Genomic DNA, 16,592 nt, shown 5'->3' on the forward strand with positions numbered 1-16,592 from the left:
AGGCTTCTTCGGTTCTTCTGAAGCGAAACGTCTTCAAAGGAAAAACAAGGAAGCCCAGTTGCCTTTTGAAAAAGCCCCTTTGGGACAGGCAGGACCGGGATGAAGAACCTCCGGAGATATTCCGGGGAAACAGGTTTCAAAGATTCAGGCCTTCTTTGCTTCCCGCTCTAGAGAAGGTAGCTACAGGTAGTCCTTGATTTACAACAGTTGGGTTAGTGACTGTTCAAAGTTACTGCGGCACTGAAAAAAGTGACTTGTGAGAGTTTTTCCACACTTGCCACCAGCATCCCCATGGTCAGGAGATCAAAATTCAGAGGCTTGGCAGGTGGCTCATACTTAAGACGGTCGCAGTGTCCCGAGGTCACATGATCCCCTTTTGCGACTTTTCTTGACAAGCAAAGTCATTGAGGAAGCCGTATTCACTTAACAACCAGGTTACTCATTTAACAAATGCAAGGATTCCCTTAATGACTGTGGAAAGTTGTGAAATGGGGCAAACTCAATCTTTCACATAGCAGCATAAACTCTGGACTCAACTGTGGTCGTAATTAAGAGGACTACCTGTACTGTACTTGGAGAACAGGCTTTTTTAAAAAAAAAATCTTTCCCCAAACATTCTTTTGCGGGAATAAACCCCCGAGGAAATGATTCTTACGTCAGCTTTTTCTCTCAACCGAACATTATTTTTCCATCGCCAAGGAGATCTACTGTTCTGACCGAGGCTTCCGAAGAGCATGAAGCAAATTCCTGGTCCTGACAAAAAAACCTTTTATTAATTGACTGTGAATTCTGCTCATTCACATTCAGCCAAGTCTTTCAAGGGAGGATTTAGTGTCACAGACCTTCTCTGGCTTGGAGAGCTGCCAGGCTGATATCTGCAGAACTTGACAAGGAGTCTCAGAGAGTCACAAGACAATTAAGCAAACTAATTGTCTCCTGCAAACTCCTCACCCCTTTCGCTCCTCTTTCATTTCCTCTGGGAGGGGCCATTCATCATCACCTGTGGCCTTACTCCCAAGTTGACCCATGTTCTTTAGCTGTTCCCTTCGTCTGGCAGCTCTGCACCTGCGCACACTGGGAACAGGCTCCAGTTGTTTGTCTGCCTCACTGCTGTCCCTCTGAAGGCAGCTGATAACTGGCATACGGCCCTTGCCCCCTCTCTGCCTCCGACACAGAGCCTTCCCCAGACTCCAGGACTTGCCCATGTCCCTCCCCAACCTCCTCACTGCCCAAGTCTGCTGCCAGCTCTGCTGGCGGGCCATAAAATATACAGCCTTCAAAACATTTACCCCTGTTTTCCCATCCGACTGGCACAATCACCACAGAAGCGTATAGGCTACTGCAGCTTCACAATATGGTTCTATGGGCAGAGTTGATATGCAGTGGTTCCCCTTGCCCACCCCATCCAAATTCAGAGTACAGGATGGCTTCCCCCGACAGATGGGATTCTCCACGCGCCGAGAGGACTGAATAACACACCAAGCATCTGGACTCAAGTCATAATTTAGTCAGGTATTTCCCAAAGCAGCTTCCAAAGCCCTGGATCAAGAGAGCTTTAAGAGCATAAACATCATGGGACTGTACGGAAGTCACAGACCGAGAGCCTTACCTCGTCCACCTGTACAGCGATAAACATTCTACCCACACAACACCGGCTCTTCTGCTTCCAGAGCGTTTTAACGCTGCCCTCGTGACCCCATTTCCCCAGCAGCCCTTCGGGAACTGCCAGTGAGAAGGAAGGCTCTACCCTTTCCAGGAAACAGAAGATGATCAGAACCAATCGAAAAGGGAGGAGGGGAAAAGGGAGGGGAGGAAAGGGAAGGTTGATACTGCACCACAGATTCCAATACCTGAACAGACGTTGGGGGGGGGGGGGCAGACAAAAGGACCTCGCGGTCCCCTGGCAGGGTGTAAAATTTAGGATAACTATTGGGGACTTTGAGCTGCCAATTGGCACCGTTTAGTCAGGAACGTTTAAGGAAGGCTGCGATTTCTGAACTTGGCAAGGGCAGGCTTCTGTGGATCCCGCCCGACTCCATTGGCAAACGGGACCAGTCAAAACACACAATACTGCAGTCACAAGGAGAGAGATGGCACAGATCACGATCGCCAGGTTCCGCCTTTCTTCCCAGCACATTCTGTCTTCCGGGGCTGGGGGTCAGAGAGGCACTCCCTTCATTGGGCTAGAGACTGCCAACGGAGGAAGAGTCCGTCAAGCAGCAGCGGCAGCAGCAGTGAGTGCCCGGCCTCTTGTGAGAAAAGGGAGCATTGTCAGCTGTCAGTTTGTGGGCACTGTTCACCGACCGCTGGCGAAACAAACCGCCTAAGGAACAACATGCTGTCCAGCCAGCTGTTCCCATCCTTGCTCACGCTGCAGCTTCACAAGAGGCAGCCAAGTAAAAAGCACTCTCGGGTCCATCTCGGAGGCTAAGGTGTCATCTGTGCAGGATCGAGGGTCTGAACAGGTGAGGATTCCTCTTCTTCTGCACCAGCAGCAACGGGTGGCTTTGTGGCTTCCTGGGGCACCTTGTCTGTTGGCCCAGGGAGCTGGGGAGGAAGAAAAGAAGGGGGGGGCAGTTCACAGCAAGAGTCCTTGCAAACGGCTCCTTGAAAGCAAAACGGTCAATCTTACGCACCTCTGGAGGCACGTTAAGAGATGCGGCTTAGTATCTTGCCCATTATAGAAATCCTGTGGCCTATTAAATGTGGCTTAGTGTCTTGGCCATTATAGCAATAGCACTTAGACTTATATCCCGTTTTACAGTGCTTATAGAGCCCTCTTTAAGCGGTTTTACAGAGTCAGCCTATTGCCCCCAACAATCTGGGTCCTCATTTTACCCACCTCGGAAGGATGGGAGGCTGAGTCAACCTTGAGCCTGGTGAGATTTGAACTGCCACATTGCAGGCAGCCGGCAGGCAGCAGAAGTAGCCTGCAGTACTGCACTCTAACCACTGCGCCACAGTGGCAGTCCTAGAATAGAAATCGTTTCTGGAAATCCATCCACCCGGGAACTTCCCTCTGGGCTACTAGAAAACTGTGCTGGTGCCAAGCCTGGGAGGAGGTAATTTTCACCCTAAGTGCACCTGTGCTTTTCACACTTACCAGGCTTTGCTCTGGGAAGGCACTGCCGCCCTCGGGGCCGCCAACGGCTTCCTGGGCACCGCATTCCTTTGCGCTTCTCTCTCCTTGCGTTCTGGGCTCAGGCCCAGCTCCGCTCCCTGAGATAACACACTCTTGAAGCAAGATGCCCCGTCTATCCAGCACACTATAAAGCAGAAGCGGATGATCAGGGAAAATAGGCTTTTGAGAGGGGTGGGGGATGCTTATAGAGATGAGAACAACTAAATTGCCAATAAAGGAGAATATGTGTAGATCAGAAGTTGAAAAGAGGGGTCCTGGGTGTTCTATGAGCTTGGTGAGGTTTTTGCAGACGTTTCATGACCGAAACTAGGTAACATCATCAGTGCTTAGAAGGGAGAGGGATTTGAGAAGAGGAGGAGGAGGAGGAGGAGGAGGAGAAGAAAGACTACTGCTTGGTGGTTTTTTTGCAGACATTTCATGGCCCAAACTAGGTAACATCATCAGTGCCAATCTAGTATTGATGAATGTTACTTAGCGTGGGTAATGAAACATGGTGGCTCAGAGAGCACCAAGGACCCCTCAACAGCTAGATTCTGTTTTGCACTTAAACCTGCAGGAAGGGGCCCTTCCCTCCAACCCCTCTCCACCACCACTGCTGCACCCTTTCGTACACAGGGAACAACATACAGATGGAAGAATCACCTGGGAGGCAAAGGACCACACAGAACTTCGCAGCAGTTCTTCACAACGTTGCCATGGCTGTAGGGATTCTGCACACGGTTCTTCCCTGTCCAGGAGCCTTTAATCTGAAAGAAGAAGAGCAGCAGCCTCCCAAAATCCAGAACCAATGTTAGCATTGATCTACATGATGATGTACAGATTCAGATCCCAAATGAAAAAGCATCTTTCAAGTTCCTCTGGCTTCTTCCAACTGATCTCTCCTGGAACTCTTGGCACCTGCTGTTTTTCTAATTACTTTGTCCTAATGAGATGCCTTCCTCATCCACAGAAGAGTTTTCCTCCCCCAAGAGTCTGATACATCAGTCAAAGGCTCTTTACTGCTTGCAAATGAAAAGAAACAACGGCCCAGTTGAATAGGAGGGCACTATTCTGCCTAAGGATTCGAGAAAGACTGCAAATCGTAGCAAAGGGAGAGAAGATGGAAATGCATTTATAGTCTTTACTTCAATAAGTGAAGATTTCCTTTTTTAAAAAAATAACCGACATGTTTGGAAGAAAGCTTATTGTGTTCTTTGGAAGGATATTCCAGTGGCTCCAATCCATTCAAGGGAGAATGGATATTCTTTCAAGAAACTTAGTCACGCCTGTTTAGAGCAAGGGCAGACGCCAATGAAAATAGCTCTAATAAATGTTTCCAAAAAAAGAACATTCTCACAGAGATTACAAGTGTGTGTGTGTGTGTGTGTGTGTGACAGAGAGAATGGGGAGAGTGGGAGAGAGAGAGAAATGGGGAGAGGGAGAGAAAGAGAGGGAGAGAGAGAGGAGGGGGGAGGGAGAGGAGAAGAGGGAGAGAAAGAGGGAGAGAGAGGAGAGGGGAAGTAAAAAAGGGGAGAGAGGGAGAAAGAGGAGAGAGGGGGAGAGGGGGGAAAGGGAGAGAAAGAAAGAAAGAAGGGAGGGAGGGAGGGAGGGAGGGAGGGAGAGAATGTGTCTTTGGAAGTACTTACATCTTCATTCGTTGTCTGGTTCAAGGCTACCAGGAACGTATGGAATCCAGTGAGGCCCACCACAGACCAAAGAGTGAAAAAGCAAATCAAAACCTCCAGAGCCGTGGAAAGCTCAGTTAAGGAACACAAATTCCTTACAGAATTATTAACTTCTCCAAATGCTATCCCTACTCCATCCCCCCCCACAAATCCCCCCCCCACAAATCCCCCCCCCCAGCAGGGTAGAATGATTTCTCTGCTATTTCTCTCTGGCCAACTTAAAAACGGCTACCGATCAATCAATCAGCAGAAAAGATATGTCCCTGGAGTTTCTTTCAGCGTATTCAAAAAACCGATCCTCAGGGATTCTGCACAGAAGGAAAACACAATGTATTTAATCCACAATGATTAACCACACAAAGATTGAAGGCTTTCCCCCCCCCCAGCCCTCCCCCCTCCCCCTTTCTTTCTTCCTTCCTTCCTTTCCAAAATGTCTATCCAAAGCTTTTTGGTCCAGTCCCCTCCTCCCCTGACTACAAGCCCTACTCACTCAGGGCGACGTAGACAATGTTGAAGGAGAAGATGTAGATGGTGAGGAGCGACAGCGAAAGGATGAAGAGGTAGAAATAACGGTAGTTCCTCTTTCCCACACAGTTCCCTACCCAGGGGCAATGATGATCAAAGCGCTCTGTAAAAAAACACAAAACAGAGAAGCTTTTCCTGCTTTTCTCTTCGACGGCTGTCACAGAAACTTTGGCCAGCATGTTGTCAAGTTTCACTCTCATACCAAGCCTACGTTGCAATCCTTCTGGCTAACTATGGAACCGATTCATGCTCTCGTTTTCGAGGTGGGAGGAGGATTGTCGAGTGGGAAACATCTGCCTTCAAAGCTCGCTTTTGTTTTTAAGAAGCGCACCTCCGTGATAGCGTGAAATACCCAGCAAGAGAGGGGCTTGCCGAATTTTTATGTGTAAAGTAAACCTAACATTGGACTATGTGGGGGGAATGCAGAGGGAACCAGAAGCAATGTGGGAGAAGGTCTACTTTGACTGAACCTGAAAACAGTAGCGGAACACAAGCTCTGACGTTGCTTGCTTGCGTTCAGGTATTCTCATCCTCTTATTATAAGGAAGCTGCACATCGCCGCAGAGATAGACTTGTGTGGCGGCTTGCATGGCATCAAAATTACTAACTTCGAAAGTCGGCTTTCGTTTCACTGAAAGTCTAGAATTTACACTTAAAGAGAGGTTTGAAGACTGGCGGCCGTGTCTGTAGACATCCGGTAAGTGGAGCTGCCAGGTCCTCAATTTTGTTTTTCCTTCAATCAATAGCAAAAGGGAACACTTACTGCCTTAAAGGTAAAGGTTCCCCTCCCACATAGGTGCTAGTCATTCCCGACTCTAGGGGGCAGTGATCATCTCCGTTTTCAAAGTTGAAGAGCCAGCGCCGTCCGAAGACGTCTCCGTGGTCATGTGGCCGGCATGACTAAACGCCGAAGGCACATGGAACGCTGTTACCTTCCCACCAAAGGTGGTCCCTGTTTTTCTACTTGCATTTTTTACCTGCTTTCGAACTGCTGGGTTGGCAGAAGATGGGACAAAGTCACGGAAGCTCATCCCATTATGCGGCGCTAGGGATTCGAACCGCCGAACTGCCGACCTTTCTAATCGACAAGCTCAACGTCTTAGCCCCTGAGCCCCCGTGTCCCCTAGTTGCTGTCTTAGAACGTCTTGAATTCTGCAGAGCAGCATATAGCATCTTGCTGAGGGACCATCGGGGAAACGTACCTAGGTGCATTTTCTCAGCCCCGAAGAGAGCCCTGAAGGGGACTGGATCCCAGCCTCCGTCACTCACCTACACAGTTGTCGCAAATACTGCAATGTGAGGCCCGGGGTGGACGGAAGATCTTGCAGGTGTAGCAATACTTCAGCTTCACGATCTGGTTATTGATCTGGAAGTTCTTAATACGTGGAGGTGGCCGCTGGCCGGGAGGCACCGTTCCATTGGTTGCCTCTGAAATGAAAGCAGAGCGTTCACTGCCTGACCTTTGCCCATCTCTCCGGGCGAAACGGGGGAGGACGGGGGAGAAGCAGTCTACATCCTCTGGCTGGCTGGTTTTGCCAATCGTACCTATTTCCATTTCAATGAAAGCTGCCTCATCAGGTAGGGCCCGTGGAATGACTCCTGGGTCACTGAAGCTTGTCCGCAACAGGGTTGCCATTGCAAACAAGAAGAGAATTATGGCAAAGACGGGGATAGCTGGGGAGAGGTTGATAGCAAGGTACCGGCACCTGGAATAGGAAAGAATTCAGGTTACTGAAATCACACATAAAGATGGTCGGTTCCTGTGAAGACTTACGAAGGTTCTTAAAAAGGGGTCCAGGCAAGAATCGGAGTGCTGTAGATCTCAACTCTTTCACTAGAGGCCGTAGAAGGGACTTGTTGAAGCAGTTTGTATTTCAAGAACCCCTTTCCTAAAAACAATACTCGTCCATCGCAGGGTCTGGAGAGATTCTCAGTCGTCCACCTTGCCCCAAAGGTGCTTTTTCAGGAGGTAACTGGTTTTTTTTTCTTTTGAAGACGTTGCGCTTCTCTTCTAAAAGGTTGCAGACTGCCAGCTGTCTGCACGGAGTATAAATCCTTCCATTCCCCATTATCCTGTCAGAGCTCCTCCGATGAGAAGGGAAAGGTCTTCAGAGAAAAACAAGGAAGTCCAGTTGCCTCCTGAAAAAAGCGACCTTGGCGACAGCCGTGACCTGGATGACTAAGAATCTCTACCGGCTTTTTAGCTATATAATTTGGGATGAACCTCCTTGGAATGGCGTGGGAGGAGGAACGGATTTCTAGAGGAAAAAAATTGCAGACTACAGGAACCAGGAGCACCGCTCACTCAGGTGACCCTGAGGACACCGATAAACCTCCGAGTGCTTCAAGGACCCTGGGGCTAAAGGGAGGCAAGTGGCCAGCTGTCTGCAAGGAATATGAATCCTTCCATTTCCCCAGCTATCCTGTCAGAGTTGAAGAAGCCTCTTGGATGAGAAGCGAAACGTCTTCAAAAGAAGAAAAAAAAACAGCAAAGTCCAGTTGCCTCCTGAAAAAAAGCACCTTTGGGACGTCAATCCCACATTTGCTGAAAGCTCTTTAGAACTGTCTCAGCAGCTTCCAGGGCAAGCTTAGAACCAAATCACATTTGTATAAGGACCAGCACTGATTTCTGGCTTCCTCCTGTGGCATTTATTGACACTCTAGGTTGGCAGTTGTTTTTAGGGAGTTGGTTTCGAACAATCATGTGCCTGTTTTGCAAAATGACTTTTTGAAAAAAAAGAATGTTGAGGAAAAGCTCACACGGAAATTGTGCTCGTCTAGGGCACTTGATCTCATATTTCAAGCAAAACAATCAGACATACTTAATGCGTTAAAATGTCCGGCACAGAATAAGAGGAATAATGAGAGCAAGAATTGCTGGCTCGTGGATTAGTTTATGTACTACTAAAACTTCCATGGCTGTAACCTTTAACTGGGTGAAACGATGCACGACGGTGGCAAAACATTTTCAACCATGTGTATCTCAAATGGATATTCACTGAAACAATGGCAATGCGCAACGGGTTGTCTAGTTTTATATATTTTAACTGCACAGTGGTCCGGTTTAGAGGGATCCCAAATGGACCATCCTCCCCATCTATCTCTCCTATTTTGGGTCTTCCGTCATAAACACAGACATGAAACAATGAAAATGTTTGCACCCGAAGGAACACATGCATTTTTATATCAAATTGGCAGCCATGCCCCTTGAAGAAAAAGCACATCGCCAAGAATAGTGTTCCATGCCAACATTTTTAATCCGGTTGATCTAAAAGGGAAGGCAGGAATTATATTGAAACGTAAACATCATTTAAGAATTCATGGAAATCAGTTCACATGACTTAGATAAACTTATTTACAACACAAGCATTTTGATAACATCTGCTTTTTTTCAATAATTAAAAAAACCCTGAACCAACTCCGAAAGTCAAAAATATTGCTAGGGTAAAGACCCCACCGCTTAAATAATTGCCTAAGATGAATCACAGGGGCTCCTTAAAATAACACTTCTGGAAGCAAGCTTCAAATGCGGAACATTCTGGTTCTTTCTTTCAAAGTTCCATGTGAATCAGAAGCAAAACGAGTGTTTTGTTTGGAAGTGACACAATCAGCCAATTAACCTTGTCTCACAGGCTAAACATGCATAACAAAATCAACATTAAGTTGCTATGTACTTTGGCTCTGAACTTATACAATAGTCCTCAATGATATCCTTCACCATGTCCTTCCTCACCTTGTTCTCATTTCTGCTTAAAGAGGAGAATGCCAGGATCTTATTGAAACATTAAGAAATACAAGCAAAACTATTAAAAAATTCAAAGTTCTCTTTCTTTATTTAGAAACAATTCCCCAGCATTGCAGGTGGTTACAACATCGTGGTCTTTACCTGTCTAATTTCTTCTTGCAAACCTGAAGAGGGGAGAGCAGATTGAAGATTCACACTGAACTAATAACATGAGGTTTTCCAACTTTCAGTTTCATCAAAATTGATGAAATTGATTTGATTGAACTAACCTTTCTAAAAGTTCCCATACAGCAATCTTCTCTATTGTCAATGCTTAAGACACATCCTCCCCAGTTTTCAAACATAACCTTTCACATATCGGGTATAGCTATTTATTTCTAATATTTTGTATCATCAATCAGGCAGCTACATATAAAGTGCTGGAGAAGACCTCTGGTTACTATTCTTCCCACTTTGTATTATTGCTGATTCATGCCAGAGTGCATCCTGGGGTAACATTTCTCCTAGATTTCTCAGTGAACGATATTAAATATTTAACAGTTCTACACATGCACTGTTTTGTCACATTCTCTAACCTGGGAACAGCTTACTATACAATACTATGACAGTTTTGATATTTGCCATGCTTTACTCAAGGTGGGAGAGCAGTTTCGAAAGATATTACTCCAGGAAAATAGCAACACAGTACAGGGACTAATATCAGAAAAGTGGTACAGAGATTCAGGTTCTTTGCATAATGCCACAATTCTCGAATCTGGGCATCTGAAGGTTGCTTAGGTATGAACAGCTCCTTTTGTCTATTCCACCTTCTATGATTTGGCAGGAATAAAAGGAATGAGAAGAACCACATATCATCCTGAGCTCCTTGGAGAAAAATCAGCACAGCTTATTCAGAGCTGAAGAACTGCTTCTGAAAACTTATCTCTGCTTTCCACTTAACATTGTTCAATTAATACAACAGCATTTGTTTGATTAAGATATCCCTTCTCCTCCTAGGACTCTTGACAACTTGAAAGTTAAAAACGTATCAACCATCATAAAAGACAAATAGTAAAATCAATACATCGCAACTCATCACATAGCACTTACGCTACAGAATACTTCTTCCATAGGTTGAGTATTGTCTCCTACCCCAAAAGGCCCATGGAAAAAGCAATTTTGGCTGCTTTCCCAAATAAAAACAGGTTCCCTACTTCCTCCCCCCATAACATTAATTTGCCCTCCTGATCCTCCCTCACCCATAACACCTTTCTATCTTGGGGACTGGGTGGGAAGACTGTACTTTGGGTCAGATGCTACCCAAAATAGCAGCAACCTGAGCCATGTGGGGCTTTGGTAAGTGATCATCAAGCACCTTGCATTGCACCCAAGAGGCTTCTGATAACCAGTGCACCTCCCACAAAATTGGTGTTGACAAGTTAGTAGGCATACAATTAAAGAGTTTCCAAATTGCCTTCAAGGACAGTCCCATAAACAGTAAATTGCAATAATCCAAATGCAACATGACAAGGCCTTGAGTTAGCAATCTCCTGATCCAAAGGAGGCCACAACTCATGCATCATCGTTCCTGAACATGACCTTCCTGGCTGTAATTGCCAGCTTCCATGCAAGTGGGAGTCTCCAAAAGGACCCCCCAGATCTTTTGGACACAGCCATCCCATCGCAGGGATAAACAAGGAAGAATTCGGAGCAAAGTAACACTGCACCTGAAATAACTGCAACCAATTTTAAGTCACCACACTACTTAAAAGATGTTGAGATTTTGGAAAAAGTTCAGAGAAGAGCAACTAAGATAATCAAAGGCCTGGAGATTAAACCAAATGAAAAACAGCTGCAGGCTTTGGGTCTAAGAAAATAATAATTAGGGGTGATATGATAGCAGTATTTCAGTGGCTGCCACAAAGAAGAGGGGGTCAAATTATTCTCCAAAGCACCAGAGGGCAGGACAAGAAACAATAGTTGAAAACTAAATAAGGAGAGAAGCAACCTGGAATTAAGGAGAAACTTCCTAACAGTGAGAACAATTAATCAGTGGAACAGAAGTTGCCTTCAGAAATCATAGGTGTTCTATCACTGGAGGTTTTTAAGAAGAGACTGGACAGTCACTTGTCTGAGATGGTATAGGTTCTCCTGCTTGATCAGGGGCTGGACTAGAAGACGTCCTTTCCAGCTCTATTCTATTCTAAATTATAAGTTAACAAGAAAAATTAAAGTAAGTGGCCAAATGCCATTTAATTTTCAAGGATGAGAAGCAGACTCAGACCAGTCTGCCCCATCTCGCCAGCAAATGGTTGAATGCTCATCAAACTGAGTTGAAAGACATGAGTGCCAACATATAATCATTTGTGTAGCAAGACTGATCCATCACTCGATTATCTTCATGAATGCAACAGTCATAAAACCCTAAGGAACCCATTACAAATGGAGGTAGCCAAGATTGGTAAGAGTGATGCAGTGTCACTACAGGAGATGGAGGCAGACAATGCCAGAATCAAGATATATAAGATTGGCCTTGGATATACACACAAAGCACCCAGAGGGCCATAAAGGATGCTATGTTTCCATAAGTCTTCTTCATGTTCAACAAGCTATCTTATTACAGAATGCCAGGAGATCTAGTGGCAAAGCCTGTATCTATATAAATGTTAAAAATGAACAAATCAAAAATGATTAGTCCAAAGCAACAGGTGAAAATAGGCATGGCAAGAATAAATACTAGAAGTAAATCTTCTTTTAAAAGCATGTAGATTTTTTTTTAAGCAAATTCTTTTGGTAGAACTCTAAACAACTGCTCCAAAACAGAGGCTGTGGAAGATACTACCGAAAGGACCTGTTTCTACTAACCACAACTGCAGCTGTGGATTTCAGATATGCCCACAGCTTTAACGGAAAATATGGGAAAAGGTACTCATTAGATACTGTAGCTCCAAAGGGTGAAGATATGGGGGGGTGGGGCCATACATGCGGGTTTCCTCTGGTGTTCACATTCCTTCGTAACAGATTTGGTTCCAAAAAGGTAATTAGGAGCCAATGAAGACAGCAGCCTACCAGTATAACAGAACTAGAATTCGCCTTCATCTGCAAAAAACTGACCCCTACACGTTTGTTTTTATATAATATGCATTAAACCACATCCTTTTCCAGAAATGAGTCTTCCTTTGGCCAACTGACCAAGTTATGAATCTGAGAAATGAGGCAAGTGCATAAATTTCAGATAAACTCACATTAGCGTACTGGCCTCACAACAAAGCAGTTCCAAAAAGGTTCCCGCAAATTATGCTACAAACATTATTGGCAGAACACAACCTCTTTTTATTATGCCATTTGCTAAATTCATACTCTAAGCCATCCCTATCAGAATATTCCCAAAGGTGGACCATATTCTGAGAAAGAGGGCCTTCTGGTTAGCAATCCTCCCCAGTCCACAATAGAAATCACATCTCTCGAACAAGGCAAGTGCATCCAATCTCTACTACTATTCAAATATCTTTGAAATCTGAGACGGCATTCCGTACTAGGAAAGGATCCAAGGATTTTCTTCACTTTTTACAAGGCATTAAACGATACCGTATTAAATTCCTTCATTTGATTTAGCTCTTTTAAATAAGAAACCACAAGAATGAAAGCACCTTTCCAAAGAGAAGTTCTTGACATCGTTTAGCAAACCTTTTTCAAAATAAATGAGACTGATTGTTAGTATGTTCTGCTTTGACCAACTTCTTTTTTGAAGAATGTAGTGGTGTGGGAAGGGAAAAAACAGACAACTTTGTCGCTTTCATCCAAAGCGATCAAAACAAAAAGAAGCATATCCACCTCCACAAGAAGCCAAATGGGCTGTAGCATGCTAGAGCACGGGTGTCAAACTCACATTGTCACGGGTCGTGTCACATGACGTATTGGGACTTTTTTTCCCCTTCGCTAAACCGGGTGTAGGCATGGTCAGCACATGACGTATCCAGCCCATGGACTGGAGTTTGACAGTCCTGTGCTACAGCAACTGTAAGATAATCTTGTCATTTTTTATTGTGAACACACCCGCACACATTAAAAATGAAATTCTGTTGCCTGCTCTCACAAGAAAGTACATATCTACCCATGCGCATACATCACACACATACAATGCTTTATACATATACATACCTACACACATACGTACGTATATTCACATATGTGTGTGTACACACACACATGTTAAATCACTATCCATTTTGAATACATAGTGGAAAGAAGAAATTTGAGAATTCACAAGGCTGATGCTCTATGGAACAAATATGTGATTGAATCTAGATGTTCTCCTTTGGGTATAGCAAAGTCTCCTCCTAGAAGGCAACAAGGAAAACAGGTTGTGAAGAGCAAGTGCAGCGTCCCAGACAATATTCGGGACCTTGCTCAAGCAGCACTTGGATCTATAAGAATGTGGGCTGTTAATGAATTCCAGTCTTGTGAATAAAACATGCAAGCAAGCAGGCCAATCATGATGAACTTACTCAAAAGCAAAGAAGAGAGCGCACGTCCCCACAATGAGGAAGAGTGTCAAATAGAAGATGCCTTTCTGACGGGCCATCATAATGCGCCCATCGCAACAGAACGTATTCCTTCCTGGCAGCTTCTCCCATTTCCGCGTCACTTTCTTTCTTGCTATCAGGACAGACATGGCTGCACCTTCACCGAAGGTGGGGTAACTCGGTAATGGCCTGTCTCCACTCTGGCCACCGGGAAGCACACACCATCCTCAGCAATCCAGCCTCAGCCCCTGGAAAAGTAAGCAACGAGGAAAGGTCAACGCAACTCCTCAGGAGGCACTTAAGATTAGGAAATTGGTCTAAGCTGTTATTATTGGAAGCCAACCCTTTCTGGCACACCCACATCCTACATTTAAAGCTTTAGTCACAGTACAATTTCATTAAGCAAGACAAGTGCCTGACAAAGAAGGAAAGAATAGGTGCCCGTGATCCTTGGTATGAAAGAAACCTGCTTGGTCCAGTATTGGGTAATCGATGATGACTTCTTCTGGCAAAGGAGGCTAGCTTAAAACAATCCAAATTTACTTGGACCTCACTGCATTCCTGGCAAACCTTTGCTCTGATTCAGAGGATAAACAAGAGAGCCTCAGAACCACAGTAGCGTTTTATGTGAGGTTTGTTCTCCTCCTCCTGACATGTCAGTCTGTGCTACAGGGGGTAAAGCCCAAGCCAGTCAAAATAATATTTCATCACTTACATTCCAATTGTAACCGCAAAAGGCTGCATGGATTTCCAGGCACTCATCACAAAGTTAACACCCTGCATCACACAGAGTATCTGAGTCTAGCACAAAGCCTTTGGACCAAACCCAGACCTTCGCACGTTGGCCTTAGTACTTCACTCCAAAGTTACCCAATGACTGAACCCACCGGCTTCCTTACTAAATCTGGTTCCAGAATGGTTAATAATCAACTCTCCCTCCTCTGTCTCTTTCCGCCCCACCTTTTCGCCTACTTGCTTTTAAGCCACACAATGAGAATAAAGCATTTACAAAAAAAAAAAAACCCAAACCCTTCTCTTCTTTTCCAGCTTTGGTTTTGCAAAGTCTTCACCGCCCACAGCCTCCCGGCTCCCCAACTAGGATCCTGAACAAATAAAGCTGGGGATGGGCTTGACGAAGAAGCCATCAACTGACCCACTCAAATTCAGAATTGAGGCTCAAAATAACTTGGCTCTGTTCAACAGCAAGCGCCCGAGATTCACCTTTATTTTTTAAGGCTCAGCAACCCCTTCGAGGCGGGTTTTAGCCCATGACAAAGAGCATGGGAAGAGAAAAACACTCCACCGGTTAAGATGAAAAAAGCAAAATAAAGAATGCGGACTCAACTTTTTAATATATATGAACAGCTTTTTGTCTAATCCGCCTTCTATGATTTTGCAAGAATAAAAGGAATGGGAAGAAGAACCACACAGCATCCTGAGCTCCTGGGAGAAAAATCAGCACAGCTTCTTCAGAGCTGTCTCTGAGAGATCCTTGAATCCTGCCTTTGGGGAAATTTCAGAAACAGTTCTTCAGCTCTGAATAAGCTATGCTGATTTTTCTCCAAGGAGCTCAGGATGATATGTGGTTCTTCTCACTCCTTTTATTCTTGCCAAATCATATTTATTTTACTTTTTTCAGCTCAACCTGAAAAGTGAAAAGCTGGAGTGTTTTTCTCTCCCCATCCTCTTTGTCATGGGTTAAAACTCCTTTCCTACCTGCATAATCTCTCTCTCTCTCTCTCTCTCATATTCTATCTATCTATCTATCTATCTATCTATGGTATATATATATATATCTCTCTCATTCTATCTATCTATCATTCCTTAGTTTTCAACAGCAGCAGGAGGGAGGGGGGGTTCTTTTGTTCGCTTGCCTTGGGGAGGGAAGGAAGGGTCTTGACCCACGCGCGTCCATCCACGCTGGACTCCTTCCTTCCCCGCAAAAGCAAATGCCAGGCGTGGCATAAACACGCCCGCCTCCCCCCCCCCCCCCCGGGCCATTCAGCCTCTTTCCTTCTTTATTGGCGTTTATTGGTTTCTTTCTTCCCGATTGAGGAGCGACGCCTCTTCCTCCAAGGTTGCCTCTTTCTGCAGGAAGCAGCCACGCGAGTCCCGGCTTCTCTCTCTCTCTCTCCACGTTCCCACAAGCGTCCCCGGCAGACAAAGGCAGGGCCTCGACCACCCCCCCCTCCTCCTCCTCCCCAGACCCAGCCCCACAATAACAGCCAAGACCCAACGAGATTTTCGTGCGCACTCCAAGCCCCCCACCCGCATCCCGCCACTGACGAACCAACCCGACCTCGACACGCGTCTCGGCATTCCCACGTGCGCGGAGGAAAGAGCACCCTAGGTCTCCCGAGGGGTGGGGGGCTGTCTGGAAAAGGAAGGGAGGCTGTCGGGCGCCGCACCCCACGTGCGGCCGGGCAGCCACACCCCCGGGCGGCCGACAGCGAGGCCGGAGAGGTCTCAGGAGGGTCTCTGCACCGCACAACCCAGCCAGCCACCCGTACAAGGCCACAGACGGGAGCGCCGCCTCTGCTCGGCTTCCCACCCCGACCGGCGTGGCTCTCACCTACCGCTCGGCGTTGCCGGGGCTGAGACCGAGGCCGGTTCTGAAGGGAGGGTGACAGAGACCCGCTGCTTATTGGCCCAGCCACACCTCCGCACCGCCTCCTGCCTCAGATGGGCGCTGCGATTGGCCCAGCCGCCCGTCACTCGCGCTGAAGTAAAGCAACCGGGCGGAGCGGGTGGGGGAGAGGAAAGAGGGCGAGGCTGTTTTTCTTCGCCTGGCTTCTTCGCCGCTCGGTCGGAGGGTGGGCGAGGGAAGAAAGAGGCACCGCCCGACTCGGGGGACCCTCCCGGAGACCCACGAGGCGGCTCGTTCTACAAACGGGAGCAGGATTTAATGTAAAAAAAAAAAAGAAAGGGAAAAAAAAGAGGCGGACTTCGTCCCCTCAGGCAGACTCTGATGTTGTGTGGAGACTCGAACCCGCCCTCTTGGCCCCGAAGGC

At 46.3% G+C, this 16,592-nt stretch overlaps 1 protein-coding gene across 1 annotated transcript; it reads right to left on the bottom strand.

Moving 5' to 3' along the window:
• Positions 1-1,487: 1,487 nt before the first annotated feature.
• On the bottom strand, positions 1,488-16,197 carry ZDHHC9 (zDHHC palmitoyltransferase 9). Its single transcript, XM_081964132.1, has 10 exons — positions 16,154-16,197; positions 13,564-13,829; positions 6,877-7,037; positions 6,601-6,759; positions 5,297-5,434; positions 5,066-5,114; positions 4,768-4,870; positions 3,785-3,888; positions 3,104-3,266; positions 1,488-2,547 (listed from the first exon to the last, which is right to left on the bottom strand). The coding sequence occupies exons 2-10, from the start codon at positions 13,728-13,730 to the stop codon at positions 2,428-2,430; spliced, it is 1,164 nt and encodes a 387-aa protein (XP_081820258.1). The 5' UTR covers positions 13,731-13,829; positions 16,154-16,197; the 3' UTR covers positions 1,488-2,427.
• Positions 16,198-16,592: the final 395 nt, after the last annotated feature.

The sequence above is a fragment of the Natrix helvetica genome, assembly GCF_964273705.1.
Source record: "Natrix helvetica genome assembly, chromosome: 11".
In the NCBI taxonomy this organism is placed as follows: domain Eukaryota; kingdom Metazoa; phylum Chordata; class Lepidosauria; order Squamata; family Natricidae; genus Natrix; species Natrix helvetica.

What these genes read in the sequence shown, in the direction of transcription:
- ZDHHC9 (XM_081964132.1), bottom strand. Translation starts at nt 13,730, where the DNA reads ATGTCTGTCCTGATAGCAAGAAAGAAAGTGACGCGGAAATGGGAGAAG. An exon ending in GCTCTCTTCTTTGCTTTTGA is followed by an intron (nt 7,038 to 13,563) that starts GTAAGTTCATCA and finishes TTCCTATTCCAG; the next exon opens with GTGCCGGTACCTTGCTATCA. An exon ending in ACCAGACAACGAATGAAGAT is followed by an intron (nt 3,889 to 4,767) that starts GTAAGTACTTCC and finishes TTCTTCTTTCAG; the next exon opens with ATTAAAGGCTCCTGGACAGG.